This window comes from Procambarus clarkii, chromosome 22 (assembly GCF_040958095.1).
Source record: "Procambarus clarkii isolate CNS0578487 chromosome 22, FALCON_Pclarkii_2.0, whole genome shotgun sequence".
Taxonomy (NCBI): Eukaryota; Metazoa; Arthropoda; class Malacostraca; order Decapoda; family Cambaridae; genus Procambarus; species Procambarus clarkii.
In genome coordinates this window covers 34,799,689-34,812,969 of record NC_091171.1, presented here as the reverse complement: position 1 = coordinate 34,812,969, position 13,281 = coordinate 34,799,689, and the positions used below count along the sequence as shown (strand labels likewise).

Genomic DNA, 13,281 nt, shown 5'->3' with positions numbered 1-13,281 from the left:
GGCTTATTAAGCAAATCTGGCCTTGCATAGTAGGCTGAGAAGTGCGTTCTGGCTACTAGGTACGACATATATATATATACCATGGGCCAGCCAGGTAGCCCATGGTTCGATTATCTCATATAGGGAAGTTTTCTGTTTGTTAAAATTCCTTGCGAGTTCATGCAAGTGTATGGTATATATATATATACATATATATATATTAGTATATTTTGGTAGCAGTCTTTCCTGTAGACATATATTATTAAATATGACCGAAAAAGTAAGATTAATAATTCTAACACGAATTTTCTCAATCTTTCGTACATTACGCTTCACTGTTGGAGGTAAATCAAAAATCACTTCTCCAAAATTCATTTTTATTTCTAGTCTGACGCGACACGGGCGCGTTTCGTAAAACTTATTACATTTTCAAAGACTTCACAAATACACAACTGATTAGAACTTACGTATCTCTGCTATTATATCTACATTTGAGTGAGGTGGGAGGGATGACGTGGCATATAGTGATGTGGCATTAACACAAGACAGAACATGAGGGGATATTAATAGGGTATTAAAAGTATCAACACAAGACAGAACAGAAACAATGGGTATTGAATAGAAGTGTTTGTAGAAAGCCTATTGGTCCATATTTCTTGATGCTTCTATAGTGGAGCGGAGTCTTGAGGTGGGTAGAATATAGTTGTGCAATAATTGGCTGTTGATTGCTGGTGTTGACTTCTTGATGTGTAGTGCCTCGCAAACGTCAAGCCGCCTGCTATCGCTGTATCTATCGATGATTTCTGTGTTGTTTACTAGGATTTCTCTGGCGATGGTTTGGTTATGGGAAGAGATTATATGTTCCTTAATGGAGCCCTGTTGCAACAGGGCTCCATTAAGGAACATATAATCTCTTCCCATAACCAAACCATCGCCAGAGAAATCCTAGTAAACAACACAGAAATCATCGATAGATACAGCGATAGCAGGCGGCTTGACGTTTGCGAGGCACTACACATCAAGAAGTCAACACCAGCAATCAACAGCCAATTATTGCACAACTATATTCTACCCACCTCAAGACTCCGCTCCAATATAGAAGCATCAAGAAATATGGACCAATAGGCTTTCTACAAACACTTCTATTCAATACCCATTGTTTCTGTTCTGTCTTGTGTTGATACTTTTAATACCCTATTAATATCCCCTCATGTTCTGTCTTGTGTTAATGCCACATCACTATATGCCACGTCATCCCTCCCACCTCACTCAAATGTAGATATAATAGCAGAGATACGTAAGTTCTAATCAGTTGTGTATTTGTGAAGTCTTTGAAAATGTAATAAGTTTTACGAAACGCGCCCGTGTCGCGTCAGACTAGAAATAAAAATGAATTTTGGAGAAGTGATTTTTGATTTACCTCCAACAGTGAAGCGTAATGTACGAAAGATTGAGAAAATTCGTGTTAGAATTATTAATCTTACTTTTTCGGTCATATTTAATAATATATATATATATATATATATATATATATATATATATATATATATATATATATATATATATATATATATATATATATATGCCTGGAAATCTCCTTACAATAAATCAATATTATTATTCATGAGAGACATTCCACCTAACTCAGTAACAGGGTTGTTGATTTGTGGAACCAATTACCGCGTAACATTGTGGAGGTGGGGTCCCTCGATTGTTTCAAGCGCGGGTTGGACATGTATATGAGTGGGATTGGGTGGTTATAAATAGGAGCTGCCTCGTATGGGCCAATAGGCCTTCTGCAGTTGTCTTTGTTCTTACGTTCTTAACTCAAGGGACAATGGGGAGGGAAAGATTATTATAGATCAGGAGCTGCCTCGCATGGGCCAATAAGCCTTCTGCAGTTACATTCATGCTTCTTATGTTCTTATTATCTACCTTATCATTCCGCTACAATTAGTCACGGATTCCACTTCGCGATGGCAGTCAGGGTCCGGTTCCTCATAGTACTGCTCAGCGATGACTAGTAGTGTCGTAGGTCCAACGACGACTCGTAGGCTGGCTCGTCTTCTCTGTACCCGTCCTCCCTCTCTGCAGCTCTTCCTTCATGCACACACATTGAAAACATGGCAGGATGGCACTGCTCTCGGCTTCCTCCTTCCCTCACTGAATATGTCGTCTCCTCCCTGTGGTCTCGTCGTCAGTACTTATTACTTCTCAGTAGTCTCTGACTGTTTTCTATTCAGCCTCACTCAGCTGTCAATGCTTACAGCCTGCAGGAACCAACACACAGCTCCCCTTAGTGCCATTCAGCTACCAAACGATCTCTGGTCTTGTCGGCCTCCAGCTCCTGGTGCCTTCTTCCACCAACTAAGCACTGCCTCCGATGCTCACCTGGGAGTTGTCTAGCTTTCCTCATCATTTGTATTCGAACTGTTGCTGAATAAACTCTTCCTGAGGCCTCTGTACCTCACAGACTAGAGAGCTCTTGAGCGCACCTTCGTTCAGTCAGTTACGTCACAGGAGGAGCTCTGGCGCTCCTTCCCGCCTTTGAGCCGCGGACGCCCGCCGACCGGCTAAGTTACACCCTTGGCGCCGCGCCACTGGTCAACAATGCCACACACCTGGTACTGACCAATCAACAGGCGGCTAGCACGGCTCCCACAATGCATGGCTTCCTTTTCTCCTCCGGCGGTAAAGCTCACCTCCCCGCGCCATATTTTCCTGACAGAAAACTAAAACCATTTTCAAAAGCAACAAAAATCATAACTGCCGTCCACCAACCGCTCAGGCTTCCCCTTAAATATCCAAAATTTGTTCCCCATGCTTCGAGGTATATACAAATCAGGGTGATATGACTCTTATAAGCGGGATATAGGTTAAAACTATAGGACTGGAAACCATAACTCTTGTCTTCATATCCCAACCCCTTGGTCTTGTATCCCAGCCCCATTGCCCTCCATCCCAGGGTCTTTATAATGCCTTGATTACCTTTACCAAATAATATATTGTCGTTATAGCTTAGTGCTTTTTCCCGACAATTGCCTCACCAAATTATTAATTTTCACTCTTTTTGGGTTATTGTCTTGTTAGGGTTGACTTAAACTGGTGTTCCACTCCTCAGGGTCTGGCAGCTGCACGGCGACTACAGGTGTCCGAGGCAGGTGTGTGGACATTCGCCAGTGTCCGAGCGCTATCAGGACCTTCCGGCGCGTGCGTCCTCCGGCCTGCTCCAACGATGCCCTTATCTGCTGCCTCGCTGCTCCTGGCAAGTCTATGTTTACCTGAAGAGAAATCACATAAACATAATATTTATGTGAAAAATATTGAAGCTGTACAATGGGATCGAACTCGCATCCATGAACTCTGTGTACCTGAGGCGTCCAGGGATGAGCGTTCGATTCCATTGTACAGCTTCAACATTTTTCGTGATTAGTTAATGCTTGTTATTCTTCAAGTTGCATTCGCGTCATGCAAATTTCAAGCTTTATGTTATGCCGCGTCTATACTCGAATCGCAAGCTGTAAGTCAATCACAGCTTAACATATGTTCACTCCAGCAAAAAAAGCGTAATGAGTTGTTAATTTTGTTTTACGAATAATGTTATTTATGCTAAATACAAAGAAACTTTGACCTATATTGACCTCTGACCGTCTATTTCTTTGCATCTACAGTTGTAACAGATTGCTATATCAATGTAATGAAAATAAGCAATACATAATTCAGTTCTTACCTTGCAGGTACCAACCCGGGAAGTATACTAGACATCTCTCCCCCCATTGTCAACTTTCGTAAGTGAATTCCGCGAGAATAATTTTTCTCCACCGACTTGGACTGGTCGGTACAGCGACGGACTCGCTTCTTGCAGGTCGGCGTTCGATTCCCGTTTGTCCAAGTGGTTGGAGACGACTCCTTACGCCTTCCCAGCTCCTATCCTGTTCTCATTGCCCTTTCATGTGTTATATTGTCCTTAAGCACACGAAAGAAAGTAGGTTTAGTTCTTTCTCCTGGTAATTATCTTATCTTCTTATGCATCTGTTGTTGCACATCTTATTGATAATGTTGAAGTGACAACATTTTACTGTTTGGTTTGGTTTTGAGTTTAATAAAGCCTATCAGCCTTTGAAGGTTATTTGAAGCTTATCATCCTCTGCAGGGTTGTTACAGCCTCTCAACATCTTGAGAGCTGTTAAAGCCTATCAACCTCTGGAGGGTTATTAAGGCCTATCAATCTTTGAGAAGTTATTACATTTAATAAGCATCTGAAAGGTTAATAAAAGGCATATAAACATCTCGAGGTTTTTTATGCCTATAAATCTCTGAAAGATTATTAAAGCCTATTAAACTCAAGAGGTCTATCAACATAAAAAGGCCTATCAACTTCATAAGGGTCTTTCAACATAAAAATATCTATTAAAACCAATTAACCACAGAAGGGTTATCAATGCCAATCAACCTATCAAGAGTCATTAAGCTCACTGTCGCTCACTGACCACCCCAATAGGTATGCATCAGTCCTGAACATAGTTCAAGCCAAAAGTAAACTCTCAGAGTATATACACAGAGAAGCAAGGTATAATAATAATAATAATAATGATAATAATAACTTATTCAGGTAAAAGTACATACAAAATGAGTAACAAACAGAACGTTAGATTTCTAGATAGAGCTAGTATTTACTATGCCTAAAGGCAATAACATACACAGTGTTTATGTATGTATGTAAACATCACTTGTATATATGCCGTGACGTTCCATTGCAGAATGTGGACAAAACATCTTTCAGACCTTCAACCTGGTCACGGAACCCATCGGCGAGGTTCGTAGCCTCCGGCAGGGGTCTACGGACGGTGCAGGAGTGGAGACGGCTGTGGTTAATAGAGGAGCAACGCCACCGCGGAGGCCAGGCATCCCTCCTGTGGATGAGTCCAGGACGTTTGCACCACGTGTTGCACCCAGCAATGGAACGATTGTGTCCATAGCTCTGCATGTGCTTGGTGGGGTGATCGCTCTTAAGAACAATTGGCCCTGGATGGTAAGAAACTTAAAATTGTTCTTATATATGTAATAACAATTATATATATCTATATATATATATATAAATATATATATATATATATATATATATATATATATATATATATATATATATATATATATATAACTGAAAACTCACACCCCAGAAGTGACTCGAACCCATACTGCCAGGAGCACTCTGCTGGCGTACAGGATCCCTAAACCGCTCGACCAACACGACCGGACAAAAGAGGACGGTAGCAGAGGCTATTTCCATCCCCCCGCCGGCACTCAGTTGGTAATCTTGGGCATGGTATTTTATCAAATCACCTCATTCTTTGGGCACACGTGAGGAACACAAATGCGAACAAGCCTGAATGGTCCCCAGGACTATATGCAACTGAAAACTCATACCCCAAAACCGAGTGCCCGCGGGAGGATGGAAATAGCCTCGTCTACCATCCTCTTTTGTCCGGTCGTGTTGGTCGAGCGGTTAAGGGATCCTGTACGCCAGCAGAGTGCTCCTGGCAGTATGGGTTCGAGTCACTTCTGGGGTGTGAGTTTTCAGTTCAGTTTTTATATTTCAGAAAATAAATTTTCTTTATTTTCAATAAATTATTTCCAGTTGGTTTATTTCAAATATTTGTATTACATTATATTAAGAACATAAATTATTGATTTATTTATGTTAGTTTAGGTTAGGTTTAGATTGGTTAGGTTAGGTTAGGTAGGGTAGGTTGGATTCAGTCATAAATGTCCATTAGTTGTAACTCAAATTTTTTAAAAATTATTTCATACATAATGAAATGGATAGCTTTATCATTTCATAAAAAAAAATAGAAAAATATTGAAATTCAGGAAAACTTGACTTATTAGACAAATCGGACCTTGTATAGTTGGCCGAGTACTGCATTCTGGCTACTAGGTACAACATATATATATATATATATATATATATATATATATATATATATATATATATATATATATATATATATATATATTGGTAGCAGTCTTTCTTGTAAACATATGTTAATAAATATGACCGAAAAAGTAAGATTAATAATTCTAACACGAATTTTCTCAATATTTCTTATGTTTCTTTTCACTGTCGATGGTAATTGAAAAATCAATTCTCCAAAATTCATTTTTATTTCTAGTCTGACGCGACACTTGAAAGTATTTCGTAATAACTTATTACATTTGCAAAGACTTTAGTTTACACACACACAACTATAACCTGCAAACACTAAACAGAGTTTTACTATGCTATCATTTAAACAGCTTTTATCTTATATACTCGCATTTGGGTGAGGTGATATGTTACAACAGTTTTGGATGAGGTGAATAAAACTTTCAACACAAGACAGAGCAAACTTTCAACACAAGACAGAACATGGTGCATTGGGTATAAATTGGATAAATTAAAGGGAAGAATGGAAGTAACTGCAAAGGGCCTATTGGCCCTTATTTCTTGATGCTTCTATATTGGTGCGGAGTCTTGAAGTGGGTAGAATATAGTTGTACATTAATTGGCTATTGATTGCTGGTGTTGACTTCTTGATGTGCAGTGCCTCACAGATATCAAGCCGCCTGTTATCGCTGTATCTATCGATGATTTCTGTGTTGTTTGTTAAGACTTCTCTGGTGATGGTCTGGTTGTGGGAAGAGATTATGTGTTCCTTAATGGAGCCCTGTTGCTTATGCATCGTTAATCGCCTGGAAAGAGATGTTGTTGTCTTGCCTATATACTGAGTTCTTTGAGGCTTACAGTCCCCAAGTGGGCATTTGAAGGCATAGACGACGTTGGTCTCTTTTAAAGCGTTCTACTTTATGTCTGGAGAGTTTCTCATGAGAAGTTTGGCCGTTTTTTTTGGTTTTATAGTAAATCGTCAATTGTATCTTCTGATTTTTGTCTGTAGGGATAACGTTCCTATTAACAATATCTTTCAGGACCCTTTCCTCCGTTTTATGAGCTGTGGAAAAGAAGTTCCTGTAAAATAGTTTAATAGGGGGTACAGGTGTTGTGTTAGTTGTCTCTTCAGAGGAGAAGAGACAACTAACAAAGAGAAGATTGTTGCCGCTTCCTGCGGCAACAATCAAATCAAATCGGTGGAGTAAAGTAGATCCTGATCAGTAATGAACTCTAACGGATATGTCGAAGAGATCATTAAAACCAGGCTGAGTCGCAATGGAACCTCAGACGAAACAGATAACAGTACATTAACAGTTCCTACAGTTAAAATATTCTACGGGAACTTCTCCTCGGCCCACAAAATGGCCTGAAAAACATTATTGGGGGAAATGGGACCCTTACCGACACCACCCAGAAGACTGAAGTAGTAATATACTATAAGGGCAAGAAAACTGCCAACTTGCCCATTAAAAACTCTCTTAATACCAAACCAAACCTCTTGAAAGAAATGAATGTTGTCTATGCCTTCACATGCCCACGTGGTTACTGTCAGCCCCAACGAACTCAATATATAGGCAAGACAACAATATTCATTTAAGACCCCAACAATGCACAAAACGCAAGGCCCTATCAAGGAACATATAATCTCTACACATGACTCCATCATCCATAGAGACACCCTGATAAACAATCGTCCACACAGGCGTTGCTGGGAGAGCGCAGTGGTGATAGCAATAACTGGTTCTGCGCCGGTGTTCTAATCAATGACCGGTGGGTCCTCACAGCTCTTCACTGTTTGACTGCCAAGTGAGTACAGCTTCCTTTTAATGTATAAGTCATAATTAACACTTATGGCTTCTAATACATTAATGCCATAATTGCATAAAAAAAGAAGGCGAGAGTGATTGTATATATATCATGGAAAATAATAACTGAGCTCCGTAGACTACAGCTATTTTTAATTTTTTTCGGAAGAGTCCAAATTGTATGACGAACATATAAATAAATATTAAATAAAACACATTCCTTAAATAAATTTTATAGTAACATATATAATCGACAGGCGACTCATGTTAGATTTAATGCAATTGTTAAATGGATGTGATGGAAGGCATTTACATAGATATGTTGGTAATAACATTTTAGGACAGTTGAAGTAGTTCGTCTGGGAGAACACGACTACAGTGACAACAACGACGGGGCGGCCCACGAGGATTATGGGGTGGACAAGACCCTCCTTAACCCGGAATACTTCCATCCGCAGGCTTATCATGACCTGGCCCTCATCAAGCTGGACAAGAGGGTCAGACTCAAAGTAAGTGCACCCCCCCCCCCTCTCTCTCTCTCTCTCTCTCTCTATCTCTCTCTCTCTCTCACTCTCTCTCTCTGTCTCACTCACTCAAATTAGTGGGTCTTTTCAGCCCTCCAGTTTTTGTTTGAAAAGAAGAGCAAGGCTAATAACCTGCCTTTTCAGAAAAAATACCACTTGTAAACACCATTTTTTCGAATAAAGCGTAAAGCATTAATTGAATAATACAAACTAGTAAAGTATAGCAACAAACTAGTAAAGTATAGCAACAAACTAGTAAAGTATAGCAACAGAACTTTGCTCTGTGCTTATTTGATAATACCGGAATTCGAAGCACATTTTAAGATGTTAAAAGATGCTCCACAAAGCATCTCTATCTGATTGCAAAACCATGTATATGTTTCATTCACCTGGGCTCTAGGAGACTCGAACCGTAGACCCCTCGAATGTGAGACCGAGCTAGAGTGGAAAGTTTATTTCCAAGGAATTGTGGACAACATTTGTGGAATTATGGACAATATATATATATATGAATTGTTATCATATATATGACAACAATTCATATATATATATATATATATATATATATATATATATATATATATATATATATATATATATATATATATTTCTTATGATGTATTAGATTAGTTTAGGCTGTATTAGGCTCTATTGGGTTAAGTAAGCAAAAATTGGTTTGGACATGGTTTGATTAGGTTAGTTTAGGTTAGGTTAGATTAGGGTAGGTCAATTTAGGTTATATATGGTTAGGTTAGGTAAGATTAATTTGGATTATGTAAGGTTAAGTAGGTTTTAAAGTTCGTTAGCGACCAGTGTTGTGTACAAAGTGACGTATCCTTGTAAGGTCACGAAACTTCCATGTACCATTATCAAGCTTCCATTATTAATTTCTGTAAATATTATTTATGTTTCTAACTTTTAGAATATTTTTTTCATATCGATAAAAATATTCTCCCTACTTGTTTCAGTCAACGATCAACCCGGTGTGTCTGCCGTGGGGGAGTGAGAGCACTCAGAGGCTGGTGGATCAGACAGTCATTTTAACTGGCTGGGGCGACACACAATTTGGTCAGTGACTAAATGTTTAATCCTTACATGTTTACAATCATTTATTTGTAACTTATGAGTAAAATAAATTAAACTAGTGACTGTATTATCGGTAGTAATGTAAGGTAATTATCAGAAGAAAGTGCTCTGCTATTATGATCATATAGCACTTGATATATGTGCACTACCGAGCACATATATCTGCTCGGTAGAGCAACGGCTCTGGTTTCATGCAAGGTCGGCGTTCGATCCTCGGTGGTCCAAGTGGTTGGCTACCATTCCTTCCCTCCATCCTATCCCAAATTCATACATACCTTCAAAGTGCTATATAGTCAATATGGCTTAGAGTTTCCTCCTGATAATTGCCTACCAATATAACACTTAGAAGCCCAACCTCATTGACTATCAAGGATCGAACGCCGATCCTGCAAGATGCCAGATCTTTGCTCTACCAACCAGGCCAAGTATTTGGGTAGCATTAATACAACTTTTAAATTCCCAGCTGGTTTCCGAAGCTCTGTGCTGCAGGAGGTGCAGTTGACGGTGTTCCCGCCTTCCCAGTGTGACAAAAGTTACTCCACTCTGCTGGAGTACAGCATCTCCTGGCCTCAGGGTGTTGGAGAGGAGACTGTGTGTGCAGGAGACCTCAACGGTGGAAGAGATTCGTGTCAGGTAAGCCAATATATTTCGTTGGATAACATTACATCAGTTCAAAATCCAGGTAGACAAAATTCTGAGAACCACTAGTGTGGAGGGAGTACGGATTACTTTTGACACGTTGCAGGCTTTCTATCCCCCCTCCGAGGCCACTAGATATTGGCCCTCAGTTGAATCCAGGTAAATTAGTGAACTCATTTGCGTTCATGGGTCTTAGTGCCCTTAAAATAATAATAATAATAATAATAATAATAATAATAATAATAATAATAATAATAATAATAATAGTAATAATAATAATAACAATAATAATAATAATAATAATAATAATAATTATAATAGGAAAAAGAAGAACTATAATAATAAATTCATAAAATATACAGTACTCACCTAGTACAGTGGATCAGTTACAGAGGTTACTCGATAGGTACTGTCTTTGCAGGTTTTATTAAGAAATTAATTACGTACAGAGTTTCGGCCAAAAGTCGTACTCGTAATTAATATAATCGTGATTATGTCTGGTCGTCACAAAAAGTTTGTGAAAGAAGGAGTGAAACTGTTAAAACTCTCTTGTTTAATTATAGATGTGGCGATGGTCAGGTCGTGGGGTCGGGCCCTGCTTGGAGCTCTTTTCAAAATATGTTTTTCAACATTGAGTGTATTTATTTATATATAAACAAACGATATTTTGATGTGTACGAAATATTTTTATGAGCTCAGCGGTCATCTATCTGTATAGCAATATTTACTTGATTATTGTAAATATTGAGAGTAACCATGTTTCCGTCAGTCCTGGAACCTTCTCAAGCCGTGACATGTAACTACTTAGTAAGGGACTAGGACGCACCGACTTGATAAGGGTTCAAGACGGACCGAAACGTCCTGACACTTTATTTAATATATGTAGGATTTTAGAATTATTTCAGGCACCTTATTGCGAATTATTCTCTACACTATTTACACCAAGAGTCTTGGACGTCGTCCTGACCCCAGACAACACCTGAAGTGTCCTTCCACCGTACAAATCACCTGCCAATAAGCTGAAGTGTGTTTCCTTTCACACGCTAAACAATTCATCCATAACCTGAAGCATTTTTCTACCGCAGGGAGACTCCGGGGGACCAATCGTGGCCCGGAACAAAGATGGCTTCTACGTCCTGGCTGGCATCGTGTCCCGTGGTGTGGGCTGTGGTCAGAAGGACTTCCCTGGCCTCTATGTCAACGTCCGCCTTCCTGCCTACCTCGCCTGGATCAAGAAGATCGCTTTTAGTTAAACTGTATTAACTTTTACGTCAACTTCTGTCATGCAACATCAGTCTACTGGATCAAGAAGCTTATCTTCAGTTAACTATCTTGACCTTTATGTCATCCTCTATCATCTACCAGTAGTCTACTGGAAGAAGAAGATCACCGTTTTGTAATTTTACATTCAAACTATGTGTTGTTAATGAGGAAGTTGATTACTACTTTGGATGGCCTCTTAGCAGTCTGGAAAAACCAAGAGTTTACAAACAACTCTATCACTAATGTTCAAGATATTTCCATATTTATGGTATCAGATATATTACCCCAACTCCAAGCCAGAAATACCAGGCATACCTATCATAATAATATTTTATTTAAAAATATACATAGGGAAATAACCCAATGGTTACCTAATATATATATATATATATATATATATATATATATATATATATATATATACAAAGAACTCATTCTGAATATAATTGCCTATCAAAGAAAGGAAAATGCTTAAACAAAACACTTAAGCGCACTTAAAGTGATCAATATAAATAAAACTTATTAACTGTCACATATATAAAAGCCGATTTAAAAATCCATTAGACTACAAGACGAAATTTTTAACTACTAAAACAAACCATTCTATTAAACTAACGTGAAGTGATCGGAAGTGAAACTTGATACCTAACACATAGATACTAAACACTATAACAAATATTCATATAATGACTACAAATCTACAAAAAATGTATATAAAATATAAACAGAATAAACGATAATTATAAAGTACTAACCAAAATCTTATAAAAACTCAAAAATTAAATAAAATTATATACCAAAAAATGTATTATATATCCTAAATAAAAGATTATAATAATGTACAATGTCAAGACTTGAAATATGTAAGAAAGGGCAAAGGCATGATAAACTAAACAAAATTATAATAAAATTAAACTACCAGAATGAACTATAAATCAATTTACAGGGCCTACTGTGCACTATACAGTGTACAATTGAACAGCTGAAAGGTTGCTATTTAATAGAGGCCGCAGCTCCTTTATATATAAGGAGCTCGTTATATTCAATTGCACGTGAACTTGGGGAAATTCAAGATCTTGGTTTCCTGGGTTGATTTTGCATCCTTAAAATGTAAATATGAAAATTATAATGATAAAAGGGTTGAAAATGTAGACTTATTCACGGGAAGAAATTGCGGAACTTGGGTATACCTTCATTTAATTCGGTGGACCCTGATAAGGTGGTTTTCAATTTTTCAAAGAGAATTCTGTCTCCCATTGAGAAAGAACTTCTCTCTCTGTGGGTTAGACTTCGGGTTGACGTGTAAAAAACCTAAATTTGTTAATCATTTTTTAGGTTTTGAGCGGTTATGCAACACATTGAAAACTTGTACCCTAAGGACTGGTACAAATTATAGTTGGACCAATATCATCAGTACTGTTTCTTCCTTAGCACATGAAGTCTTTAATGACTTTGGTAAATATAAATCTATATTCCCTCCTTTTGACAAAAGGAAATTGGATTGTATTAATGGCTTAAAGAATGATAGGAGTATTTGTATTACCAGACCAGATAAAGGTAGGGGAATAGTGGTTTTGGACAAGTTAGAGTATGTGAATAAGGTTGAAAGGTTGTTAGAAGACCCCTCTAAATTTACGTTAGTTGATATAGACCTTTTTTCGTATATTTTGAAATGTGAGGATAAACTAAATAGAGTTTTAAGAAGTCTGAAAGACTCTTTTTGATTATACAAAATTACTTGCAACTGGCTCTAAGCCAGGCATCTTATACGGGTTACCTAAAGTTCATAAAACAGGTATACCGATTCGTCCTATTTTATCAGCGATTGGCACTTTTAATTATAAACTGGCAAAATTTCTGGTTCCATTATTAGAACCATTAACGCATAATGAATTTAGTGTGAGAAATTCTCAGGATTTTGTAAAAGAACTTTCCTCTTTAAATTTTGAGTTTCCAACTATATTGGCCAGTTTCGATGTTGAATCACTTTTTACTAATATTCCTTTGTTGGAAACCATTGATATCTGTGTGAATCAATTACTTGCTGACACTAATT

At 38.0% G+C, this 13,281-nt stretch overlaps 1 protein-coding gene across 2 annotated transcripts in view; it reads left to right on the top strand.

The window, feature by feature from the left end:
• The window catches only part of LOC123758759 (venom protease-like), a 17,224-nt gene extending 5,578 nt beyond the window's left edge, over positions 1-11,646 (top strand). The window contains exons 2-9 of one of the 2 annotated variants that reach the window (XM_045743418.2): positions 3,101-3,244; positions 3,717-3,767; positions 4,740-5,011; positions 7,611-7,714; positions 8,054-8,222; positions 9,206-9,305; positions 9,787-9,956; positions 11,048-11,646. In XM_045743418.2, the coding sequence (XP_045599374.1) occupies positions 3,101-3,244; positions 3,717-3,767; positions 4,740-5,011; positions 7,611-7,714; positions 8,054-8,222; positions 9,206-9,305; positions 9,787-9,956; positions 11,048-11,215 (1,178 nt within the window). In that variant the 3' untranslated portion in view covers positions 11,216-11,646. The other variant, XM_045743427.2, reaches the window with a different exon arrangement.
• The last annotated feature ends 1,635 nt before the right edge of the window (positions 11,647-13,281 follow it).